Source organism: Daucus carota, chromosome 9 (genome assembly GCF_001625215.2).
Source record: "Daucus carota subsp. sativus chromosome 9, DH1 v3.0, whole genome shotgun sequence".
NCBI classification, from domain to species: Eukaryota; Viridiplantae; Streptophyta; class Magnoliopsida; order Apiales; family Apiaceae; genus Daucus; species Daucus carota.
This window is the reverse complement of record NC_030389.2, coordinates 34,870,185-34,897,548: the sequence shown is the minus strand read 5'-3', so window position 1 is coordinate 34,897,548 and position 27,364 is coordinate 34,870,185. Positions and strand designations below refer to the sequence as shown.

Below are 27,364 nucleotides of genomic sequence, written 5' to 3'. Positions count from 1 at the left end.
ATAAATCTCAAACGACTTTGTTATAACACTTATGAGAAATAGAGCGGAAATACAACATAAGTTTCTTCACTATAAGAAAAATCATAATAAGTCTTTGTCATGTAAGCCGAGAAGCATGGCTAGCGCAGCAGAACCCTCTGCATCCTTGCGCCTCGACTTAACCTCTCCCTCTTGGCAAAATAAGTAATCACCAACTTTTAAACTAACCGAGCAAACATATGTCTTAGCATGATTGGGACCTTCCTCTCTCACCAGTCTACAAGGGTTCACCAAAACAATATCTAATGAGTACTGTGCTATATAGCAATGCAATAAATGTAGATACATATAAAGTGTCTACAATGTTAACATTTGCCGGTATCTAGAAAGTAGAGATACTCCATCTGGGTGAAAAACTGCGTATAGGATACGACGCATAGTGCGGGAGTGCGACGGGGTACGTACGAGATACGCCACGTGGCGTATCAGTGACATGGGGATACGCGGGAATACATAAATGGGGGTGCGGCGATACGTCAGAATGTCAATGTTCGTAATTTCTAGCAACTTTTTTTAATAAAAAACTTTAAATTTACACAATTTTAAAAGGTTAATTAGTCATTATAAACAAAATAATATATTTGTCCGTGTTTATATTAAGTTGTAGATAAGGTATACTTGTATAATTGATTGGAGAGTGTGTGTTACAGACACACACACAAACACACACACATATAAAATATTTTTAATATTTGCCGTATTCCCCCACCGGTATCCCCATATTTTTGGTTTTGCCTATTCCCGTACCTCCCGTATCACGCACGCACACTCATGCTTCATAGGTGAGTATGTACAATACAAATAAAAAAAATCAGCTAGATCATTATTATTATTATTTGTATGAGATAAAAATTTATACCTGTAAGTTGGTTTTGCCCATTTTTTCTTGAGACTAAATTGCTTTTCGTTTGGCAGTTCCGATCTTACCATTTTCAGAAAAACTACTTCTTATATCCATTTTTTCTAGAGCAGCAGTAGCAGCATGAAGTTTAGCGTTATCTTTTTGATCAGAAGATGCAGAAACAATTAACTTGTTATCTATATATATACTAGCAGTAGTCTTATCATTTTCTCTGGTCTGCTTGATATCAACTTGTTGTCCGTTTTTCTGACACAACTCAAACAACTGTGATACCGGTTGAGGTTTTTTTTGTAGCATTTGAGGAGTGATGATAGGCTCAAGTAGTCCTCCAACAACCTTTAAAGAACATATAAATACTTTAAAATTAAAATATGTCCATCACCAAAATATAACTTGTAGACATCTTTTTACCTCTATATATATACTTCTTACTTAATTTTTATTTTCAAATTTGAAAACATGTTGAAGAAAAATGTTTAAGTTACCAAAAATAATAATGTAGAAAGGGCGATAGATAATCATATACATACCAGCCAAGTAGCCTTTAAATCAAAGCAAAGGTCTTCATATACTGCTCCAATCACAGATTCCACAATGTCGGCAAGAACTTTAGGTGCCTTCATTTCACCTCCATAAATTGTAATATCCTCTTCTTGTTGTACAAGTTCAGTAAACTTTTTAACCTAGACCAATGTTTCATATCCCATTTATATATATAAGTACACATTGGAAATAAAAGTTTAATACTAGAGTACTATACCTGTTAACACCTCTCCACAATTACCACTATATAAAGCGTTGTGGTGCGTGATTGCCAGGGACGTTTTAAATAGCATGAGATTATAACAATTTTTTAGCATGTCTGGTGCTTTTTAACGGCTAGACAAAACTCGTCTAGGGCTTTTTAATAGCGGGATGGAGTCATTTTACCGGTCCACCGGTTAAAAAGGGCTGAACGTATTAAAATTTTGTTATAATCATGTCCGGTGAATATTGAATATCCACCCGCCAAAAAATAGCATGCCATTTAAAACGTGTCAGGCAATCAATTGCCAGGACCTCTGTATAAAATGATGTTTGTGCACCATCTAGATTTTTTTTGATGACTAAACTACAGATCCTCACATTCCCATCAAGGTATTTATTGAGAAACTCATGTGGTTGATTTTATAAGACACATGCATATACTTAGATCTTCCATCTCTAGCAAAAAATTAACATCTATATCCAACAGCCGAAAAATAACATGCCAATTAAAACGTGTCTAGCAATCAATTGCCAAGACCCCGTAAAAAATGATGTTTGTGCATGATCTATTTTTTCTTTTTGATGACTAAACTACTGATCCTCATATCCCATCAAGAGAAACGCATGTGGTTGATTTTATAAGACACATATACTTAGATCTCTTCCATCTCTCGCAACAAATCAACATCTATAGAAGAAAAAATTTAACCTCGATAGAAGAAAGAGTATAAAAACCTACCGAGAATAAATTAATCGCACAATAGTATGATAATGTCCTAAGACAATACAAGTATCACATGAAATTTTGAGTCCTCCAGAGAGAGATACCCATGCCTATGGTCCAGATTTTCTTAGTATTTTTTTCTTCTTTTAACAGATCAACTCTTATTGTAGTCACTTAATTCTTACAAGTCTATTTTTACAAAAAAAAATCAAGACAATAATATTATTATTAACGGGCAATTTGTATGTGTTCCCTAAATTTCTAATTTAAATAAACATCAACTAAGTCTTTATCATTTAAGACATTTTCAAAGGATAAAATAATTCAAGATCCAATTAAACATGTATGGTTGTTAAATAAAATGGTTAGATCAAAGTCAGTACCATACTTACGCATAAATGAATTTCGAAACCCCATATCAAATATATATATCTAAAAAATTGAAGGTTTAATTTAACATTCTTTCTCGTAAACTCTTAATTAAGAAACAGAAGAATACCTTATGATCCAAAGATGGAGAATTGTGGCGAACATACTTATATAAACCACTGCTAATGGCAACACGAGCTAGCTTTTCTGTGCTAATGTTAGCTGATCTAATAATCGAAAGAACACCCGGATCATGGTGAGGATAAGCAAGGTAAGCAAAATTAATTATTGCTAATCCCAGAGCAGCATCCCCCACTATCTCTAGGCGTTCATAGGACTCTGATTTGGTGTAAGAAGGGTGTGTCAAAGCCTTTTCTAGTAACTTTTGGTCTTTAAATTTGTAATTCAAGATTTGCTCAACTGACTTGATCGCCTCAAGCATTTCTAGGCAATCATCTTCGTCGTCATTTTTGAGCATTTCCATTGTGTAAGAATGAGGAAAAGAATGAAGAGCGGCTTGTAGGTTGAAGAGAAATTTTTATGAAATGAATTAGGAAGAGAACCCTTTTACACATGTTAGCGAGTTTTTGGGGTAGTTTTATTATTTTTAAGATTTAACTTTTGCCAATATTATATTATATTGGACGTTACCTTTGAGCTTAGTATTTCTAAAAAAACAACGAAATTCATATTTATTAGGAACTTTACATTCTAAATATTCCCCTTTGTCATTGATTATTTTTTTTACAATTTGACAACCAACTTTTCAATTTTGTATAACATTATCTTCAAACTCATAATAGGATAGTTTTCTTCGATTGTTCTACTATTTTCCAAAAAGTTAGATTTCATTTGAATGTTATTTTTAGAATTTTAAATTCTACTAGACACTTTCTTTAGGTGGTGCCATTTTTATTTTCCAAAATAATTATATTTAAGTTGATTTTGGAATATTTAAATTTTAAATATTAATGTCCTCATAAATATTATCTTGAGACTCATAATAGAAAGATAACTACTTTATTAAAACTTTGCACAATTCTTTTATAGAATCTATTTTGCAGGGGCTATTAAATTGTAAAAGATTTTTTGGATACATTTATATATCTTTTACAAAATATAAATTTTACCAACCGATTCATCGATCCCACATCATGATTTAAATATTAAATATGACTTATGTTTGATCCACCAACCGATCGAACAATACCCACATCATGATTTTATATAAACAAATCTACGTCAAATTATGATGATCGGTATATTTTTGGCCCATATCAAGTTGTGGTCACATAAAATTATGGACATAAAATTTGACCCCTATAACGAAAAAATTGAGGTCTATTGTTACTATATATATCTATTTTATTTACAAAATAAAGAGATTGGATTTAATTTGGATAATTTCCGTCCTCGCGTTATTTTTCTTGTGACTCATGTATATATATGATATAAAAATGAAATAATTTGAATGATTGTTTAATAAAATCTGAATTATCTATTGTTTAAATATTGTTGAACAATATTTTGGATTTTTAAGCTTTTATTCTCATTTAAACAAGACTCAGATATGACAAATATTTTTGCCCGTAAATAAACTGATCTGAGTTAATTCGAGCATTTTCGTGATCGAGTTCGACCAAACAATAATTTTAAATTTAGAACTTGACTCGACAAAAATTTGATATGTTCGAGCTCGACTCGAAACCTCGAATCAATTTTACATGATACCCAGAAAAGATTGAATAAAATAAGTCTGGCTCGTGTTCGATATATACACATATTATATATATATAAATATATAATACTTATACTAATAATATATGAATTACATATATATTATACTTAAGTAATAATAATAAAGATACAAACAGAATTATCTTGTTAAGTCTCATGAACGGAGCAATTTCAAACTTGAGTTAGAACCCAATACATCATTAACATAGCTAGAGCTCGAGTGAGCTCAACTTAATTATGGTCATGTCAATTTCATATATTTTAAGGTCGAGTTTGTGTAGGTCAGGAACCATTTGGCTCAATTTACACTCCAACCAGGTTTTATTTTGTTAAAAATTTATATACTTGCACTATATCCAACATTATATTTTTATATTTTGTTACAAGATAAAAAAAAAAAATTTAGTTCTATAGTATCATTTCATTTCACACTGTCATCCTCAAGTTTTATCTACTATATGTCTTGCACAATATCTATATGTTGCCCGACCCAGTAACAAAATATATACACACAGTATATATGTTGCCGTTTTATTTTTTATAATGTTTTCTGATAGTTTTATACTACCTTATGTAATAGTTACAAAGTATATCTCCTACTTTGGATTCGGCTAATAATCTATATGCTGTTGCCGTTACACACATATTTCTTGACGTTTCAGATGATCTTAATTTTATAACAGTTTTATACAATATCACGCAAGTGTTACACTGTACATCTCCGCCGTTTTTTCTACTAAAATCTGGACTCGTAGTTTTATTTATCGGTTACAGATGATGGGGTGATTATATAAGGAATTTGGTACATATCTCTTCATCACGTGTAGACAATAAGGAGTTCTTAAAACTTGTAAGCTTAAACATGGAGCATGTATCAGATAGTCCGAAGCTCATCAGTATTCGGGTTTGGATTAACACAGAAGAGAATGGAAGACGAGTAATTCAAAGAAAAGATATTGCTGCACCAGTTTATAAAACAGGTATCTTTGATTTTTTCGAAAACGAGTTTAAGGCACAACTTCCTATTGCCACAAACACTAGGCAAGTTGATGCAGTAGGATTATCCGATGAGACGAGTGCTGGTGGTCAACAACCTCCATCTGCAGTAATATGGAATGGATTTACTGGCCTCGGAAAGAAAGTAGAGAGTGTGATGAAAACTGTGTTGGTTGTATGGTTTAAGTTGTTTAAATTTGTTTGGAATTAACATCAATCTTATTTATTATGGAGAGTCCTACTAGAAAAAAGCAAGGGCATATAGCCTGCAGATCTGTATCCATACCGTGTGTGCTCAAATTAAATAAAGCTCCATTAATCTGTCCGTCTTTTCTTTTTCTTTTTGCTAAATATTGTCGGGTTTTAGTATCCAATTAAGAATTTATTTAGACTTTTGTGAAGATGAGAAATAAAAAATGCATAAGATCAAGCCATACAAAAAGGCTGGATTAGTACATCTCAAATCACTTAGTCCAACTTTAACAAGATGTTTTCACCCTATCCTTGCCACCATTTCTTTACATATGGGTTGGATACGGAATGTAATACAGCGAAGGAGAAGCTAAGGAAAGAAATGGGAAGTTAGAAACGATCAGTATATATCTAATTAATAACAATGATTTAAAAGGGACATCTGATGAGCCTGCAAAGGTTTCTTAACAGTGATCAATCACTTAATTATAGCAATGTACTTGTGATCTGCATAACTCACTCCGAAGCAGGATCCAAGAGGGTTAACCTGTAAATCTTGATCAAGCACCCCGGTGGATTCTACATTCCTCATTCAACACTATATATATAAAAAGTCGATGATATTTGTCATTTTTGTGTAAACGATGTACGATACTTCTACTGTTATGTTCTTTTTAATAACTTCACTGTTGCCGCACTAATGACTTTCACCTCCACACGAATTCTACAGAAAGAAACACTACAACAAAACTGGCTTTTTACAACGAAATACTTTTGACAGATCAAGCTGACGCGCAGAACATACTATCCGGGCTGGAACTTACGACTGAATACGGTTCCATCGTATTTATATATTAGTGTTAAAATTATGTCGCTAACAAATAAAATAAAATGGAATTCTCCTGCCAAGCACACCGTCGTAAGAATTCCGTCACAAGAAACTTGTATCCAAAATTAACTGTTGTACGTCTACAAAAAATGAAAATTAAAATAAAATACACACACAATTCCGTTGTAAGAAGTACTTCATAAGATTTCATATATTATGTTGCCATCGTAAGATAGTCATCATAAGTAATTTTAAGGGTAGTAGATTTTGGGGGAGCGCGAGGTTGTCAAAAATTGGTTTCACACAAAAGACTTAAACAGGCCCAGCTTTGACCCTGTGCAGCCCATGCAATGGCATGAAGCCTGCTTGGGCAAGGAGGCCATTTTCAAATTAAAAATTGTGTATATGATAGTGTAATATACAACCTAAACTTGTTAAATTGAAATAAACATTGTCGGGGAAAGTGAAAAAGCAAATACCGACCACCCCTCCTCACCCTCCTTTTTTCTTGAATTTTGGTTATTTATTGTTGTTATTCTTCAACAAAGAGGAGTTTTTAATTCCGAACACGAGAATTAAATGGTGTCAAAGTTATGGCCTCCAACCCACAAACAAAATTTAGATATTCGACCGCATTTCCCGCCTTCATTAGGCTGCAAGATTTTCACTTTATTTATTAAGCGGGAAACTATTTTCAACAGAGTAATAATTTTGGTCACTTAAAGTGTCATCGAATTTTTTTGGTTTTAGTCGCTATTATTGTTTTCGAGCTGTTCTTTCAAAACTAATAAAAGTGAGCTGTTCTTTCAAAACTAATAAAAGTGACTTTCACTCCCTTGCTTCCACTTTCTCCCCTTTAGTGTCATTATTGTGCTTCATCACATTTACTTGCCACCCTTTCACCATTTTATCCCTTTTATCATATTTTTCCACCAGATCATCCTTCTTTTTACTAGATCATCCTAAAATTTCAAGTGAGCATAACTTGTTAGTTCTCAATAATTTCATTATATTGTTTGTGGCCATTTTCATGAAAAAGATGGCGGGCTTATTAGATGGCCATATAAAAGTTAGATATAAATATTTGTAAACTCGTAATGCTCTTAGAGTTGGTTTGTGTCGACATGATATTGCATTAGTATATAATTTGGAATGAATATCGGGAATATGCTACAAGACGAAACTAAAAAAAGTAATAATAACTATAGGGATGAGCATATAACCGATTTAATACGATCCAAATTATTTGCAATAACTACTTGATGAGCACCTTATTTGTTTAAAACTCGATTAAATTAATACATAATTTAATAAGTCATTAAGGAACCCTTTTAGTCCATAACCTTTGTTTTAAGTTTATAAGCATTGGCCTCCAATAATTTTATGATATATTTGTTACTCATTATTTATTGTTGAAGCATAAGACATAAAATAACTACAAAAGAAATAAGGTAGATGACTTTGTCATATGCCTTCCTAACTTTCTTTAGTCTCAGTTGTACAATTAGAAAAATATATATAATATGCTAGAGCAAAACGATACTAAACAATTACAAAGTCGAGAATTTTCAGATTTTAGCATTCTATGTTAATATGTTGTTTGGCAAGACAACGAAATCACAAACAGGGTTTTTCTTCAAAGTTTGAAGCATTTCAACAATCCACTTCATTGGAATCATGCATGTCATGTGGCAAAATTCCTTTTGAATGTAACATTTGTTTAGGTACTTGACATAATTAAGGGGTTATATGGTCCGTAGATTGGTGAATTGAGAATAGGGTTTGAAAGAGATCAACTCAAAATTAAATTATTTATATAATATTTTTTATTTCTGGTTTAATTTTATGAAATTATTATTTTTAATTGCTTGAATGACATATTCACATATGAATTCATAAATGATAAAATTAAAAAATAATATTGATAAGTCATACCCATTTCTTAGACCCACGAAGTATAGTTTTTGTTCATTGAAAAAACACCTTACTCTTTATCATGATAAACAAAATGACACATTGATTTTGAACAAATTTAAATTAATTATGTAACATATATTATTTGTCTTCGAAAGAGATATGAGATTTTCATGTAAAATAACTTAAGGGCTTTTATAAATTGCGGGCCTTTAATCTAGACCAATATATTTGAACCATTGATTTTAACCCTCTTTAAAAGATAATTAGAACCACGTTATTAGCTTGCATACTTTCAATGAGGCGCACATAAAATCGATCGAAAAGGAAGCAAAGAGTTCGACGTTGTATGCATTAAAATTTAATAGCATTTGTACGTTTAAAATGCAAACATACAACTAGATATATTCATTAAAGAAGATAATCCAAAATGATCATGTTGGACAGTAAAGAAAATGGCAGTATCCGCATGAGAAATTAGAAATATACAAAATTAGCGTTACATGTTTGAAACTGTTTCATCTATTTATATCCCATACTGATGATCAATCCAACTCATGAAACTAAAGTACATGTCCATAGTTTTCTAACTTATAGACATAACAAAAATGGCAAATTCAATTACAACACTCGGATTACTCCTTTTCGTGCTGGTCATCACGGCCTCTTGTTACCAAATTATGACAACAATCACCAAACGCCTAGAAAATGCCTTTCAAGAGTTGCGCAAATTTCGTAAACATAGTGTGCGCAGACAAAATTTTAAGCAAGAACGAAAAATCGCATATCTCTTGCCCAATAGGAGTCGGATTCAGCCTCGATATCTCATTCAGGATCAAGGACGCGGCATCTTCTTTTAGTCTTGTATCCTAGCCTAGTACATGATCAAGATACATTAGCAAAGATGAAATCTAAATAAAATGATGTAAATAAATAAAGTGTAGAATAGTTTTAGATGTTTTGGATTCACAATCGATGGTATGTTCTTTGTTGAAGGCGTGGTGGTTATAATTCAATGGAAGTAAAATGTCAAATTTTTTCGAACTTGTTTAATATTTTAGTCTTCATCTAGTCGAATTTATCAGTTGAAGATCATAGTTTTGGTAAAGGAGTGTGACACATCTTCAAGATATGCATGTTTGTATAAAGGAACCTAATATATGCTACACTTTTCAATATCAATCCATTTGTTAGATACTAAATAAGGTACAAGAGGTGTTGAATATGTCTTTAGTGCATTTTTCAAATTATTTTTTGGATATGTAATTTAGAATATGAAAATTGAGAAAATAATATAATTCGGCGAATATTGATTAATTGTAAAACCCGAGCAGCTATAATATCTAATTTGATGGATTAGCTACAATTGATCTCCTCTATAACTTTGTAATATAAATTGAAATCAAAATAGAAATGTATATACGGTTTGGCTAGTGTGTGCCCATGGGCACATGCTAAGCACTAACATTAATAAAAATGGAGGGTTTTGATTGGTGTGGTTGTTGTAACTGCAGGGGGGTCCACCATTATTAAAGAAGGTAAGCCAATAGAAACCCTCTAAATCGATGTATATAATAGTAACAAAATAAACTTATAAACACACACTCTCTCTCTCGACTAACTCTTTATAATAGCTATGTTGCGGTAGGAAAGATGAAGAAATGAATGCATATCATCAATATATATTGCAGGCTTCAAGTTGGTGATGTGACATGTTTCCATCCTAGATTACCGGTTGTTTGCAACCACTTCTGCTGTTTGTGCCTAGCCAAAAGGCATTTATGACTCACTTTTGTGACTGCGTTTGTGAGCGCATTTGTAACATTCGAAAGTCAGGGTTTGTAATATTATACAGTCAACATTTATCAACTACTCAGTAGACATTTTTAACATCAATAATAATATGTTTGTAACCTCAAATAAATAAGGTTACAAATGTTTGTAACCTTTTGGTGAATGTGAGGTTTAAGTTGTTTGACAATTGAGCTATACCAAACTTTACCTAATTTGATTGTCCGATTTTTACTAATTATATAGAGAAAATAATTCTAGTACCGGATTAATTAATTAGTTTTACAAATAATTAATCTATTACTTAGTTAACTTTCAGAGTATATTAATTGTTAATGATCTTTATACGTCATTGATCGTCAGTAAGCTTTGTCAATTCTTTCTCTGAATAAATATTGTGTTGATTCTTTTGACTTATGCAGAAACTTAGTGTATTGGTCTGATTTACAAGTGACTAGCATTGATCAATGATCTTCACATTTTCTTTGCAAAATAATTGACAAAACGATCGTTGAAGTAGTTGTTTCGAACATTAATCATAAATAATCAATGTGAGTACACAAGAGTCTTTGAGCATTTTACTAGAATCATTTGGCATTTATAACTTCTTTTAGTGATTGAGAGTAGACTTCGGTTGTCTTGTATGTACAGATTGATTCCTTGGTGTTGATTGTTCTTCTTTACCTACGGATTCATCAAATAATTAATAATATAATTTGTTTCTGGTACCTATTTTAAGTTATCTAACCTCTATTGCATTTCCCCCTAACTCAACTGATAGCAAGAATAAAAAAGGTAACTGTGCAAAGACATTAAAGAATATTAAGGGGTTAATTATCTAGTTGGTCGCTGAAGTGGGCTTAATGTATCAAGTTGGTCACCGAACTTAAAACGGTATCAAGATGGTCACTGAAGTGGCCATAAATATTAAACAATTACCTTGAAATAAGAGTTCAAACAATAAAAATATTATTTATAAAGTTGTATACATTAGTTTTTAATGTTACCAAAACCAAGTAAAAGTTTATGAATATTTATGATAATATATTTAGATTTTATCAAGTTTATTTATTATTTATTTTTAATTAAAACAAATAAATAACTATATAATAAAATATAAATAACAAATAAACTTGATAAAATATAAATATATTATTTTAAATACTAGAAGTCATAACCTTTTAGTTGGTTGTGGTAATATTTAAAAATAATATGTAAAATTTTATAAATAATATTTTTACTGCTTGAACTCATATTTCAAGTTACTTGTTTGATATTTATGGTGACTTTAGTGACCATCTTGATACCGTTTTGAGTTCAGTGACCAACTTGATACATTAAGCACACTTTAGTGACCAATTTGATAATTAACCCGAATATTAAGTGATCTAGATTATATGGATACAATTTCCGTATTTCTATACTAAAACAATTACAAAAGAAGGGTTCATCTAGTCTGACTAGAAATTTCATTCTTCTTCTTGAGAGAGGAAAAGCAGCCAACACACTTTTTTTTATTTATACTAGTCTTAAATCCGTTTGAAGCAATAGCGGCTATATAGTTTGAAATTTATCATCTATAATTTAATTTTTAATATTAGTTTATTATTTGTTTAGTATGGTTGGATGTCATATATTGAATGGTCGATTAATTGATGATAATAAATTGAAATTTGATTAAAAAATATGAATCGTTTGATTATATTTTCTCTTACAACTTTAGTTTTTATAATATTTTTATATTATAAATCGATAGTATAAATAAAAAATATTTTTATTGTCTATAAATATTTTTTCGATATCAATATGTATGTGTTTTTTAATTAATTTTAAATTATACATTTTCATATTTTTTATTTTTAAGTAAAAATATAATATTTATTTTACATAGACTTCATATTTTTTTGAAATAGCTAACGTTAGAGTTAAAAGAGCATTCTTGTTTGTATAGGGGTAAATACGTTATAGTTACAGTTAAGAAGAGTTACTTGATTATTTGTGTTTGTTTTCAAGTAGATACCTTTTAACTAAGAAAAAAATATTATTTATATAATTGTTTATCTTTATTTATTTTTTTTAAAGAAAAGTTTCATGTTGACTTATTATAGTATAATACTCCCTCCGTCCCATTTAATTCTATACACTTTCTTTTTTTAGATGTCCCACTCAATTCTATACATTTCAAAATTTTCCCAACACAATAAACTTTTATGATATACAATACCGGAAAATTAAATTATAGGTCCCTCAAATATTGACGTTTTATTGTCTAGATCCTTGAATTAAAGATTCCGTTTTTAGGTCATTTAACTTTTCCGTTTTCTAATCTAAGTCCTTCCGTCAAAAAGATTCTAACGACGTTAACTAGGATTCTAACGACGTTAACTAGGATTCTTGACGTTAATACGGATCAAAGTATTTTCAACTACTTTTTCAAATCTATCAATTATCAATTATATATTGAGGGGTCCCACTAATTTACCTATTTTTCTTTCTCTTTCTCATTACTGCACATTAAACACTTTTCTTGGTCTTCATATCCAATCCATATGTATACTTTCCACGGGACGGAGGGAGTAATATAGACATACAGTAATAATGATTTCGTTAACTAGTAACCCTTTTAATGATTTTTGATTAAATTTTGAGTATTAACATATCTTATGAAGAACTTGCTACGTATACAGATAATTAATTTGTTACAGCTGAGTTTGGTAAATATGTATAATAACATATAAAGGCTGGGGTAGAATTACTTAGACGGGAACCCAGTTATATGATTTATCATGCATGCATTATTACTAAGTACCTACGTGCAACTAATCATCAAAATTCTCCGTTTCTTCTTTAGAAAGCAGCTATGTGGCTATATAATTATGATTTGCTACCGATCGAGTTCCTACTGTTTGGGCAAGCGTTATCATTTGCTCTCACGGAAGGTATGCTAGTCTGATGCCTTAATTAAGTGGTAGCTATGCTATAAATTAGGAAGCAAGCAGTTCTTTCTCAGTACCCTGCAAACCACTCATTCTAGTATTTAGATACGAAATTCATCGAATCGATAACTAAATTTTAGCATACAATCTGAATAAAATATACATGATATTCATGATTGTAGAAATCGGAAATCGATTCAGAATTTATAGGAGATTTTATCGATAAATCAAAAATTTTTAGTCGAATCAGAATAAATCGGTAAAATATTTTTTAAGGATTAATCGAGATTTTCATTTCATAATAATAATCAGATACACGGGAAAAATACTAGTAGAATATAGCACGGAAAATTATTGGTGATATCTATATATATATGATTTCTCATCCTCACTTGCTACATGATCTGTATTAAACAACGAGAACTATGAGTGGCTCACTAAAATTATCCTGGATTATTGTGCTTGTGCTCATGCTTCGCCCAGTAATCTATGGTTAATTCTTGAGCCTTTGATCAAGAGTGTGTGTGTGTGTGTGTTGCTAACAGTGGAATTGCAAAGCACTGTCTAGCTAATATACTTATTGATTTACATTTATGTAGGGATGGAAATGGTGCATGCAGCTGATGAGGAGCGCAAGTCCGAGAACAGAAAGGTGAACGAGTCGGCTCCAGCATTCCATGAAAAAGAACAGAAAGGTAAAGGAGTCGAATCACCATATATACTACTTTCTCTATCTCATTTTAACTGTTTTTGAATTTTTCTCACGTAAATTGAGGTGTTAAAAAATTCATAGCTAAATATATTTATTATCATTAATATGTATTCTAAACTAAAGTTTAGAATCTAAGCTTTAATTTGATATAAAAATTAAATTTGTTTATCAAGTATAAAATATACTTTTTGTCACTTTAAAATACATGCTAAAAAGTCAAACATCAGTTAAAACGGGATAGAGGGAGTACTGATTTTCGATGAAAATGAGCTGCTAATTTATGTTATGTGTTGTAGAGATGAAGAAGGGAGGAACTGAAGAAGCTGAGAAGAGAGAGTTGAAGAAATATCACGAGGAGTGCACTTCAGACCCGCCATGTATAGCGGCGTGCAAGAAAGATGGATTTTGTAGCGGGCAGTGTTTGGAGTACATCTGTTACTGTCTCCCAAATTGCACTTCTCATCACAATCACTACCCTCCTCAAGTCAATTAGATTAATAAATCTCCCATCCATATATTAATTATTATGTTTCTGGAAAATCATGTATGGATTGATCTATCTTAAAATGATGTCTGCCTTAACCTAATATTGAGTACTTGTCTCTTTACTTCAGTGTAAGGATCAATCATGCACCTTAATTACAAGATAGATAAAAGATATTAGGATTTACATATGATAATTATTAATTTTATCAGGATAACAAGTTATAGTTAAACTTCTTTAAAGTAACAAGTTTGGAACCAAGAGTTTATTATTTTATCAAGAATAAAAATACGATATCTACATTATGTTAGTATACGAGAAAATATTATTACTTTATCGATTATTACATAATCGAAGTTCAAGTTTCCTAGAACATTAGAATCAAAGCAATCAAAAATCCACTTAAATATAAAAGTGACTATCACGTCGGTAAAAAAGTCCTAAGACATCAGTCAACAGTAGTATATGGAAGAGGCATAGGTGTATGCCCACATCGTTGGTTAATTTAGCGACACAAAATATTAAATGTGTCGGTTCAGAAAAACACACAAAAATTAACTTAATCGTTAATTCTCTAATAACGTTAATCTTGTGGAATGTCGACGCAAAAAGTTATGACCAATTGTGTCGGTCTTCCCAAAAACCGACGCTAAAAATCACGACGTATTTTGTAGGTCTGTCGGAATGCTAACGTTAAAAATCATGCTCAATTGTGTCGGTATCCGGCGTCGGTTCTTGAATGACCGACGTGATAGACATTTTAAAACCTAGGCATATCTTTGAGAGTTAAAAGCGTCGGTTAAATAAACATTCTACGCAACTAGTTTAATCAAAATGAAGGTTAAAATAAAAACCGACGTTGTTAAGTAGTATAAGTGACGGTTCTTTGTAAACCGACGCTGAAAATGTGACGTCAAAAATTCATTTTGTACTAGTGATCTAAAAGATTATGTTGTTTTATCAAAATTATGGAGACAATTATATACGGATTTCGATCTTCTGGCCTTCTTTTCCCTATGCAGATTTCTCCATGGATTTGACAAATGTGGAAATTTACTTCTCTCCACTACAAGAAACATATGATCAAAACATACACAAATGGCTTTGGACAGTCAGAAATGAGTGTCAAGCCAACCGATCGATCCAACAGACTCTAGACAACTCTTGACACTCGTTCGTTAATGGCCAGGGGATGCCCAGTTACCCTGACTTCTACACTGCTGGTAGCCCATCATATCAATTACAATTACATATTATCATTTGCTATTTCTTTCAACCTTCAACATCAATAAAACTCGAGTTGCAGCACACGTACCAACTATTTCTATTTTCATGATGTTACTACCTGAACGTAAACAACTATACTGAATTGAGCAAACATCAAGTACTTGGCACCTCTATGTGCATTTCTGTCCATTTCTATCTTACTTAGGCTGATCAACCACAAACGAAAACTTCAACCAAGTTTTCGTGCTATCAAGCTCAATAAAGATTGATGGGTCAGTACTCACCAGCCAAATGTTCGCGGATTCTTGTGCTTGCACTGATGCTTCTCGTCATTAACGGTTGTTAGTTTATCTCCGTAATGCTCCATTTGTGTATGTTACTCTTTTACTCTTAATTGTTTCGTATAAAAATTAAATGTTCATAATTTTATTCAGAAAACAACATGGTGGAGGAAGTGGCATCAGCTAACTTATGCAAGTACAAATTGAGGGAAGAGTTGAAGGAGTTGGAGGAATCATGTGATGACGATAAGTGCAGCGATTACTGCAAGGGCCGAGGATTCTATTCCGGCATTTGTGCAGGCAACGGCTGTTTCTGCCTCTCCGAATGCCCTCGTGACTAATTACAACTTCGACTAAAAATAATGTATTTCATACATTATATTATAAACGCGTAGCCTTCATCTTATGATCAATAATCTTATCACTTCTTGCTTGCTATGTGTCTTTAAATTTTCTGTGATGATGGAAATTCAAGTCTTAAGCATGCTACATACCCTCCTCTGTTTCGGAAATATACAAGAACTTCCATTTTTCTTTTACATTTGCAGTAAATTGTTCAAATTGATACATGGATAGTAAGTAAATTTTCTGATCTGAGAAACAGAGCTAAACTTTTTCTTAAATATCCAGTAATGAACATCAGCTACTTATCTATATCTAACAGAAGTCATACAGTGGTAACACCTAAACCAGATGACATTATTCAATTTTTCGGCATCAATTGAGTGTGAAAAAGCAGGGGAGAAGAGATCAAAACTAACCGAGTCTCTGTGCTTTTGTGGTTTTGTACATAAATTCTTAGTCCCTTCTTCAGGAATCCGAACTAAATGGTCTCTGTGTGTCGGCCTTGTATTAAGTTGAGGACTCATTTCAGCTGTTAAGAGACCAATCATAGTCCTGGTAAACAATATTAACAGGCCCGCCGTCTTCTAACAGATGTGACAGAAGACCTGCCTTTGTTGCGTCCAAATATGTCATCAGCCACTGTAATATTTCCTTCTCTTGTCCGAAATCAACATTGAACCTGAATTAAAAAATTGAACTACTAAATGTCTGTGTTCTAGCTCAAATTATCATAAGGTATCCGCAGACTTGAGCCATATAATTTGCTAATACGTGTGGGCGTTATTGATTAAACCAAATGGTGATAAATTTGTAAAAGAATGATATACCAGGTGATGATTCTGGTGAGATTGACAGTCCTCTTTTCCAGATCCACCTCGATTCCGTTTCTCTGAAAGAACTCTCTAGTAGCATATCTTAGTTGAGAATCTACTCCTTGAGGTGTAAAAAATCTCACTACTGGGCTTGACCTTGTGCCATCACAGAGTCCGAAATGTATTGATGGATTAACCTTTGGAAGAGTCAGCTGTAAATTTTTGACATGAAATTAGTTGCGAAGGGAAGAGATTGTTGACTATTTAGATCTGATATAGAAAAACTCCAGAAAAGATTAAACAGAAATTTGGGCTTACTGCTAAACGTTTGTCTCCAGCACCAAAGGATTTTACCAATGAGTAAGGCGCTCTTCGGTTACTTCTAAGGATTCCATGTTTGATTTCGGCTAGAGAATAGGGCTGGCCTCCAATTACGTAAAGGAAATCGTTATTGAAGGATCTCCTGTCCACCATTCCCAGTGGATGTCCGACCTTAATCACCGCGTGGATGACCATTGCATTGTACAGGTTCAGGAAGAAGGCAATCCTTTCTTCGGCTGACAGAGAGAAGAGATCTATCCTTTGAAGGTCTTTTACTAAAATTACGTATCTGCAGTTGTGAACAACAAGAAACCATGAAAATATTATCCTTGCTGTCCTTATAAAGTATAAAATTTGCTATAGTAAATAGACATGAACCGGAAAAATTTGTTATGTGTAAATTACCTCCGGAACTCCTCACTAGTGCTGATTGCCGCATAATTCAGATGTTGCCGGTCGTCAGAAGAGTAAGATTCAAGTATTGCAAACATTAATTTGGTCAGCCTTTGGCTAATCAGAACAGCGGTTTTGGGTTCACAGTCATTGACAGAACCATGATAATTGAAGCATCTACTAATAAATGGCTCGTGCTCAAGAAATCGATAGTAGTGATTTCCATCCTCAAATTCGTTTTCTCTGCAAAGAGACAAATGGATGCATGACGAAAAATTAACATAAAGGCGTAAAATAAACTATTTGAATCACAAGAGTTTCTGCTATGGCTTATATGGACACCATCCGGTTCTTACCCGAAGACGTGGTGTATGAAGTGCTTCTGAGCCAGCTGCTTTCCAATCTCAACTGCCTAATCAAAATTAAAATTAGACGTGGCAAAGGACTAATGTAGTAAAGCTTAATACAAGCACTTGTGCATGTGTATCCAACTCTAGATCAACTGAGATGAACTTATAATTGCAAAAACGTATTGAACTCGCTCAAATTTCCTTATTAAAGTGAGAAATTTATTTACAGAGCAAATAAACTGTATCAGGACCGACATACTAGACACGTGCTACTTCCCTGAACAACCTGCAGATACTCTAGTAAAAATAACAAGCTCACAGGTACTGAAGATTCACCAAGACAGCGGTTAGGACCCTGTTAAGGACTGTTTTGTAAATAGTGTACTATACAACAGAGTCTCAATCTACCTAATTAGCCCTCATCTTTATTTATAGAACTACTTCATTTTACCCGGTCGTGATGTACTGGTAAAGGAATGAGAGAAGTGCATCCTAGCTATTTCACATTCTGAAATTTACTTTAGCAGGTCTCAATCCTTTCTGCAGTTCTTAAGACATAATTGTTTGATCATTCACTATACTTTTTTTTTTTGTCAGAGATCGTTCACTATACTTAACGCAGAATAAAGTTGAGAAATTCTCCCTTGTTTATGAGTAGATTCCTATTAGAATTCTCCGCGTCTACTGATACAGCTTACTTAGTCTGCTTCAGTACATACCAAGGGTATTACGAAAGCTATACTATCATTACTACTGTATGGGAATCAGTGATTCCCTTTTTTAGTCAATAATGAAAATAACTAGGTAACAAACACATAGGGCCAGGTGCTTGATACTGAAATATGATTAAACCCACTGAGTTTCCAGCTGCTGAAAATGAATGGATCAAGTACCATGTGCTATCAGTTCTGGTAAAAGCAATTTCGGGATGGTTGGTGGGGAAGAAAAGATCAATAATGCGAAAAAGACATCTTCTAAGATTATGTCTAGAGCAGTTATAGATTGATGTTAGCATTATCCAAACTGTTATAAGCTGATCTTAAAAGAGCAAAGCATCATATATATTGACCAAACTTTTCTCTTGACAACGCGACATAATCAAGCATGGAAAAAGATAGAAAGGGATGATTTTGTTAATACTAAGCAACAGGAATAACAAACTTGTTATCATACAAACTGAATCAAAAGAAAACTGTTGGATCTTTATTAATCATGTTTCTTTCTGCACATGTTATGTATTTTAGAAGCCATTCTGACGATGAAAGCAGGATCAAAAGGAGACCTACTGAGAGGCATAATTCGAATCTTTACAGAAATTACCACACTCTTCCTGAAATTTATCACTTTTTCGGATAGTTGCAGAAACAACAGCTAGCAATCTGTAGTTTATACAATTAACTTTTTCGGATTCAGCAGCTACAGAGAATTCTGAAACTGCTGCAAGTAAAAGTACTTTCTAAGCTTTTTAAAAAACACGAACTTTCCAAGATAGTTAAACTACTCATTTCAGCCCCTATCCCAAAAACAGATCGGGACAAAGCATATTTTCTATTCGAAAGCTCAAAGCCATCATGGAGCATGCATGCTTCTCATTATTTATTCTCAGTACTTTAAAGTCCCCACAGATTAAGTACAGAAATTTATTAACATAGCTATCTAAGGATAATAGATGAACATCCCGGAAACCTTCCTCTGAGGACATACCGCGTAATTTATATTTTATTTAATTATCTAACAAGTTCATAATCAAGCAAAGCAATAGGCTGAAACTGAATTAAGTGTGAAGATAATGTACCTCAAGTCTATCAAGACCTGCATAAAGTTTCAAGATCTCATTCACCATTTCAGCTCCACAGAAGCAGTTCCTCACCATTTTCAGCTTCATCACACGGTCTTGAATAAACATCTTTTGTCTTAAGACCCTAACAACCCCCACCATCTCATCCATCCGATCCTCCTCGGGGTCATCAATTCCATACAACGGCACCTCTGGCGCCGTATCTGGACACTTTTCAGATAACAGCTCCTTTAACTTCTCCTCCAACATCCCACTATTTCTTAACGAATTCAAGGCCACTAATCCACCTAACAGTTTCTCATTGAAAAATATCTGCGGCACTGATGAAGACCCTGTCCTCTCTATCAGCTCCTTCACTCTCCGCGGAAACACATCAATATTGATTTCCACATACCTGAAAATCATAACAAGATTTCAAATACTTCTCGCAGCAATTCAAATAACTTTTACTCTATACTTCAAATTAAAAACATCTAAGAATGCAATAATACCTCAAATTCTTCTCTCTGAAGAATGATCTAACCGCAGTACAATCACGACAATTAGATTTAGAGAAGAAGGAAATCCTTCCTCTAAACCCCGTCGCCTTAACACGCTCATCATCTTCATCATTACTCTTCGAATTCACAACCAATTTCACACCTGACAAAAACTCTGTAACCTTAGTTAAACCCAAATTCTTGTCCGAATCACCATCAACATGCTCATCACCATCACTACTACTATTATAAGAATATAATCTCTTCGTGATCGCGGATGACAAGCTGCTACTCTTCTCCAAAAAATACTTCCAAGAAGTCTCACTTTCACCAGAAACATCACCCGGGGACGACTCTGGCTCACTCATAGTCAGTCCAGGCGGTGCCTCGGGCCTTGGAAGCTGCGGATTCGGTGTAATCAAAACCTCAAACTCACCATTGATCTTCTTTCCATCATTTACATTTTTCTCATTCATCGAAAACCCTTCATCTAAATCCTCTGCCGATGACAAACTCACCTTCTCATCAATTTTTTCGCGAAAATCATCACCCGAATCATCCTCATCAGAACTCCCACCAACCTGATCATAAATATTCCCCGAAAAATCTTCCTCCTCGTAAAACCTCCTCTCAATACTCTCCGTCTCATCACCACCACAAATTTTAATACCCGATTCAGGATTTATCGAGCGAGCTAACAAGTCATCCTCGACAGGTACGATTTTCGAATCTCTACAGGTCTGTAGAGCCGTAGCCGAGCTAACAGCTCCCCCATCAGACAATTTTACCAGTGTCATGATAATAAATATTTGTGTGAAATTTAGGGAGGATGTTAAGGTAGCATGAAAGAGTCAGAGAGTGAGGAAAGTAGAGATCAAGAAATGTAACAGATATTATCGGAAGGGAAGTTACAAGTATTTATTTGTACTAGGTAACAAATTTCATCGGAGCCTATCTAGTTTAGTAAATAACGTCTATCCTTAGATACATCACCTGAAACAAAATAAAGATAGAAAAACGATGCACATTCATTTCATATTTTATACTCCCTCCGTCCCCCTGAGTTGTATACATTGGGGGACGGGGACGCGGCACGGACTTTAATGCTCCTGTAAAGTGTAGTTGTGTAATTTATTTTTAAAATTTTCTTTTTCTGAATTAAAGTTTGGATGTTATATTTTTATTCAGAAAAAGAAAATCTCAAAAATAAGTTACGGAACTATATTTTATAAGAGCATTGAAATGCGTGTCGAGCAGTTGAAAAGAAACGTATACAATTAAATGGGACAGAGGGAGTATCATACATGCTCTCGAAGTCGATTATTAATCATGATCTATTAATCTCTGTTGTGTAGTTTACCGAACTGATTAAATATTCAATTAATCTCCGATCAATCTGATTAATCCTAGATTAATTCAATTAATTTCAATTAATACTTCACCGATTAAGTCCGATTGCCGCTTTTTACAACACCGCATTCATGTGATATTTTGATTATTTTATTTAAATAAAAATTTATCGTTGGGAAGTATATATGGACAAGTTAAGTGTGATGGCTGCCAAGCCTGACAGGAAGCTCAGTCAGCATCCAAATGGCAGGAATTCGTAGTTGCCGGCTTTGATCTGACGTCACTATGTCCTCCTCGTCAAATATATATAATCGAAGTGTTTTAAAAATTTCCGATTTTAAAAAAAAATATTCATAATTATATCATATTTTATCAATTTATTGTTCAGATTTTTATTTATTATAAATTCTTGATTTATCGAGAAAATTTCATAAAAATCTAAATTAATAAATTGATTGATTAGTTCTGATTCTCGATTTCAGTAATCTTGATATAAATAAAATTTTATGATACAACACCTAAGATACAATTATCGAGTTTATATTAACTATATCACCATGGCCGATTAAGACGGGGGATGATAAACTTGTGCAAAATGAAATAAAAATATTAGTGGATTAAAATTATACGCTACGCTGAACTTAAACTACACGACAGAACATCAAGTTGATACGATAGGGTCATGGTTTACGCCAAACATGGCACTACGTCAAGGATAATGCTGCACTTGCAACGTTTGACGACTGGAGTCTTCAACTTCCGAATTTTCAATGCTAAAATAATAACGTAAATTTCCATCATCTGTTCGGATTGTTCTGTTCTAAATTGTGATCACACACTATTTCTAACACGTTTTTGAGTCTTATAGGTGTTGTTTCATGTTTGGTCTTGTTATGAGTTTACTTGACGAGGTTCATGCGTTCGTTAGAAAAGAGGAGCAAGTGCATGCCGCCGAACAATCTGATTTTGTTCTTTTTTTCTTTGTGGTGAGTTGATCAAGATCATTTTTGTGTTATTATAATACTACGTGGGTGTTTGGTTTCAATAGTTTTAAGTTAGAAGAACTTATTCGTATCGTTTGTGTAAAAAATCGAGAAGCACTTATAAAAAATTAGGATTCCTAACTTTTGTTTCATAGCTCCTACCTTTTTCCCAAACATTTTAATCACTGGATTCCTAATTTTTGTTTCATAGCTCCTACCTTTTTCCCAAACATTTTAATCACTTACCAGCTTTAACTAACTTCTAAGAGCAAGTCCAATAGGTTACCTATCCTATTACTTATAAATAATATAAAATAAATAATATAAAATAATGAGTGTCAGTATGTCTTAGTGATTTAGGTAATCTATTTATTTTTCTTTATTTTTTTTTAACGTAGGAACCCGCAGCTGCTACCCTTCGGGTGCGCACTGGGTAAACCCACGAGCTCACGCAATAAGGTAATCTATTTTTAGTGTCAACTCCAATAGTAATCCTTATTTTTGTTCTCCTAAGATTATTTTAATAATAAATTTGAGAGAGAAAAGGTGAAAAAGAGAGAATAGACAAAGAAAAAAGAGAAAGAAGATTATTTTATTCATAAATATTAAATAGGTAATGGCTAGGGGTTACTTATAAATAGGTAAGAGCATCTCCAAGGGGCTCTCTAAATGAGCTTTTAACTTCAAATTTAAAGAGCAATGCAAGAATTAGAGCTCCAATGGGCTCTTAGAAGCTCTTTAAAAAATTAAGAGCTTAACATCTCTCCTCTCTTTTAAAGAGCATGTAAGAGCTCTTAACTTCTTTTTCATGAATATAATATTGGTTTCCCTCCAACTTTACTCCCAACAATTCTCTCTTTTTACTTTTCTCTCTCTTTTATATGAATAAAATATGAATAAGGAGCAAGTATAAAGAAGAGCATTGGAGTTGAAATCTTTTTCAACGTCTTAACTCACTAGGAGCCAAATATTATATTATATTTTGAAGAGTGACTTAAGAGCACCATTGGAGATGCTCTAATGGCTAGGAGAATTAAGGTTGTGCTAGTGATTTAGGATAACACTATGATAGTGTTGGAGTGCATTTTTTGACACATTACCTAAATGTGAGTTTAAGACTTCAATTTTTTTACGCAAGAATCACTTATTTTAAATTCACTCAAACGGCCCCTAAAACTTTTGTATGTGATATTTTAATACGATTACGATTTTTCTATGGGTTCATTACAAGTTTTTGATTATAATGGAAGTAAAATGATTATTCTAGAATTTTACGAGGGATGAGGATAGTTTGGTTATTTAACTATACAGTTGTCCAATATTGAAAAACGTTGAATGATTATTAAAAGTTACACTGTCAGTGAAAAAATTGCTGAATATAAATACTCAGCAATAAGAAGTAAGTCGCTGGATCTCTCCGTTCTTTTTCTCCCACTCTCTCTCAAAACCCTAGCCTCCATCACATATTTTTGAAGGGGCTTCCATCGGTTTCCACCGGTGGAAAGCCCCGATTTCTTTTCTTCTACTTTCTTATTTTGAAATCTTATTTTCTATTCAATAAGTTCCCAATTTATTTGGGTTTTGTTAGTCTCTCCTTCTTGTGAGAGTTGGTTTGTTTTGTTTTGGTGTGTTTTTATGTTTTTCATGACCGAGGTTATAGATCGGCATGATTTTCATGGGTTTGATTCAGGTTTGAAGGTTATTATGGGATCGCATCTATGGTCGATTGTTCAGAACATTCAGGTGAAAACCAATCAGATGGAAACAAGTGTGTATATTCAAATCATCTTCAAATCGCTTAGTTGCCTCTTCAAGAAGAAAGGATTCAACAGCGATATTATTCGGCGTCTGTCCAATTTCGATTATATTTGTAGACGCCGTATGGCTTTTAATTAATGAATTGATTCCTTTTTATCAAAAAAAATAAGAAGTCGCTGGATATGGCGGGAAATGTTATTATCCGATGAATTTCTAGATTTCCATTCCGGCGATTGTGGACACATGTTGATATTTGCCGGCCTGGACGCCTGGTTGACAAAATAAATTTGAGCCCAGATACGTTACATAACAAGTCTGTAATCTTTATCAGCCCGGAAGAATGCCTATAATGGGCTTTCAGAAATATGAAATGAAAAATGTAGTGATCTCTCTTCTGGCTGTGTTCTTTTCTCTCGTCTGTTCATAGCGAGATTATTTATTATTTTCATTCATTCAACTATTTTATTATAAATAATTTAAATTAGAAATTAAACTCATATATTTTGCAAAAATGTTTACTCAACTTATTCATCATGTTTTCATTAAATCTTTACAAAAAATTTAAACATATCATATTTAATCGTTATTATTTCTCAATTCTTATTTTTCATCAAAAAATTTTGATTTTTCATTTCATTATCCTCATCCCATAAAAACATAACATCATAGTGAAAATTATAATTATAGTGTAAAACACGGTTAAAATGGCATTACTTTTAACATGATTTAGGCTATTAAGCTGGCATCGACTTAATTTAATAATAGATAACTTTTATTGAAAAGAAGAAGAAAAATAATTCAATTAAAAAAAATCATATAAAATCTACACAAATAATCAAAATAGAACTAACGCATAATTACATCATTCTTGAATACTCCTTTAATATAATACTCTTTTAGAGATTCGTGAACGTGTTTGTGGAGTGATTATAATTAATTATATATAATTGATTTCAGTTGTGAATATATTTTTTTGTTGTATTCAGTTGAAAGTTTTCACGATTATTTTCAGAAGATGAAAATCATGAAAAATAATTTAAAAAATAATTTTTATATCAAATTTTCGACGAAAATTAGTTCCCGTAATTGACGAATCAAGCACCAGCATAACAAATTAACCACATACAAACTCAATTGTAGTCATTGCTCAACTAGTTTATATGCTGATTTAGGTGGTGTTTGGCCACGGCTTTTAAGCCGACTTTTGGGTTTATAAGTTAAAAGCACTTATTTCGTACTGTTTGTGTAATAAATCAAGAAGCACTTATAAAAAATTGAGAATGCTACCTTTTGTTTCATGACTTCTACTTATTTACCAAACACTTTAATCACTTATAAATCATAACTTGCTTCTAACTTCGGTGGTGTTTGGCTACGGCTTTTAAGCCGACTTCTGGGCTTATAAGTTAGAAGTACTTATTTCGTACTGTTTGTGTAATAAGTCAAGAAGCACTTATAAAAAGCTAGGAATGCTAACTTTTGTTTCAGGACTTCTGCTTATTTGCCAAACACTTTAATCACTTATAAGTCTTGTCTGGCTTCTAACTTCTACTCCACTTATTTATTTTAAGCAAGAAGCACTTATTTTAAGCTCAGCCAAACGGCCCCTTTATTTCACTTCTTTATTTAAACAAGAAGCACTTATTTTAAGTTCAGTCAAACAGCCCCTTAGTTTGTTGGCCGACAGATAAGGTGATCAACAATTAACGTGTCATCTTTTTACTCCTAGCAGCACAGCTTCATGCGAGTATCAGCTTGTTATTGCTTCCTCCGTTCTCGTTTCATATATTGCATACTCCCTCCGTTCCATTTTAACTGCTTTTTTAGAATTTGATTGTTGTCCCAAAATATGTGACTTTCTCTTGTTTTCATACACTATTTGGTAGGTGAATTTGAATTTTGCCCCTCATTAAATGGAGCTTATATTTTCAATGCAATACAAATGGTATTTTAGTTTGACTTTTATTAGGGGTAGCTAGGTAAAAGTATTCAAATAAACATCACAATAAATGTAAAAATTGGTTTGTGTGCATCTCTCTAAAAAAGCAGTTAAAATGGGACAGAGGGAGTAATATAATACTCCCTCCGTCCCAGTGAATTGTATACAGTTTCTTTTTTGGGACGTCCCACCAATTGTATACATACCAAAAATAGTAAATATTTATAATATAAAACATCATTACACCAACTACTTTCTTCCACTATCTCCATTCTATAATAATAAAAACACTATTACACCCACTACTTTCCTCCACTATCTCAAATCTATTATTAAATATAAATGGGTCCATCTAACTTTACTCATTTCTTACATTATTTCTTGGTCTCCGTGTCCCAACCATTTGTATACAGATGGCTGGGACGGAGGGAGTATAATAAATCGTTAATAATGATTACCAACATGTGGTTGTAGGATGAGCGTGATATTCTTTTCCTTCCCACATTTGATCTAATTTGCTACTTACTCCACCAGCCACAAAGTGACGGAGATACGTAATTTCTTGACAAAATTTACAATCTTCAAATTAAGTCGCTGGGTACGTGCTCAGCAGGTAGCGGTATAGGTTTCGTTATTGAATTTCAAGTTTTGTTGTAAAAAAATTGCAAATTAAATTATAGGTCCAAACTATTGACGTTTTATTTTCTAAATCCCTCAACTAAAGATTTCGCATTTTAGGTCACTAAACTTTTTCGATCCTAATCTAAATCTTTCCGTCAAAAAGATTCTAATGGTGTTAACTAAGAGTTCTTGAGTTTCATATAGATCAAAGCAATTGTGAAGGTGTTCGTGATATCCAAACTCAAAATTCAAGTAGTCAAATTGAAACTTGAATCACTAACGACACTCATATAACAACAATTTTCACAAATTAGATTTAATTTAAAAAAACCCCAAATTAGACCATAAATTTAGGGTTCTTTATATAGAATTTAG

At 32.8% G+C, this 27,364-nt stretch overlaps 1 protein-coding gene across 2 annotated transcripts in view; it reads right to left on the bottom strand.

The window, feature by feature from the left end:
• The window catches only part of LOC108200246 (uncharacterized), a 35,166-nt gene extending 13,810 nt beyond the window's left edge, over nt 1-21,356 (bottom strand). Inside the window, exons 1-7 of one of the 2 annotated variants that reach the window (XM_017368333.2) lie at nt 20,351-21,348; nt 19,857-20,253; nt 18,068-18,123; nt 17,724-17,954; nt 17,316-17,607; nt 17,013-17,209; nt 16,344-16,864 (exon numbers count right to left, since the gene is read on the bottom strand). In XM_017368333.2, the coding sequence (XP_017223822.1) occupies nt 16,711-16,864; nt 17,013-17,209; nt 17,316-17,607; nt 17,724-17,954; nt 18,068-18,123; nt 19,857-20,253; nt 20,351-21,135 (2,112 nt within the window). In that variant the 5' untranslated portion in view covers nt 21,136-21,348 and the 3' untranslated portion in view covers nt 16,344-16,710. Of the gene's footprint in view, nt 1-16,343; nt 16,865-17,012; nt 17,210-17,315; nt 17,608-17,723; nt 17,955-18,067; nt 18,124-19,856; nt 20,254-20,350 lie in introns of those variants that run through there. The other variant, XM_064084683.1, reaches the window with a different exon arrangement.
• Nucleotides 21,357-27,364: the final 6,008 nt, after the last annotated feature.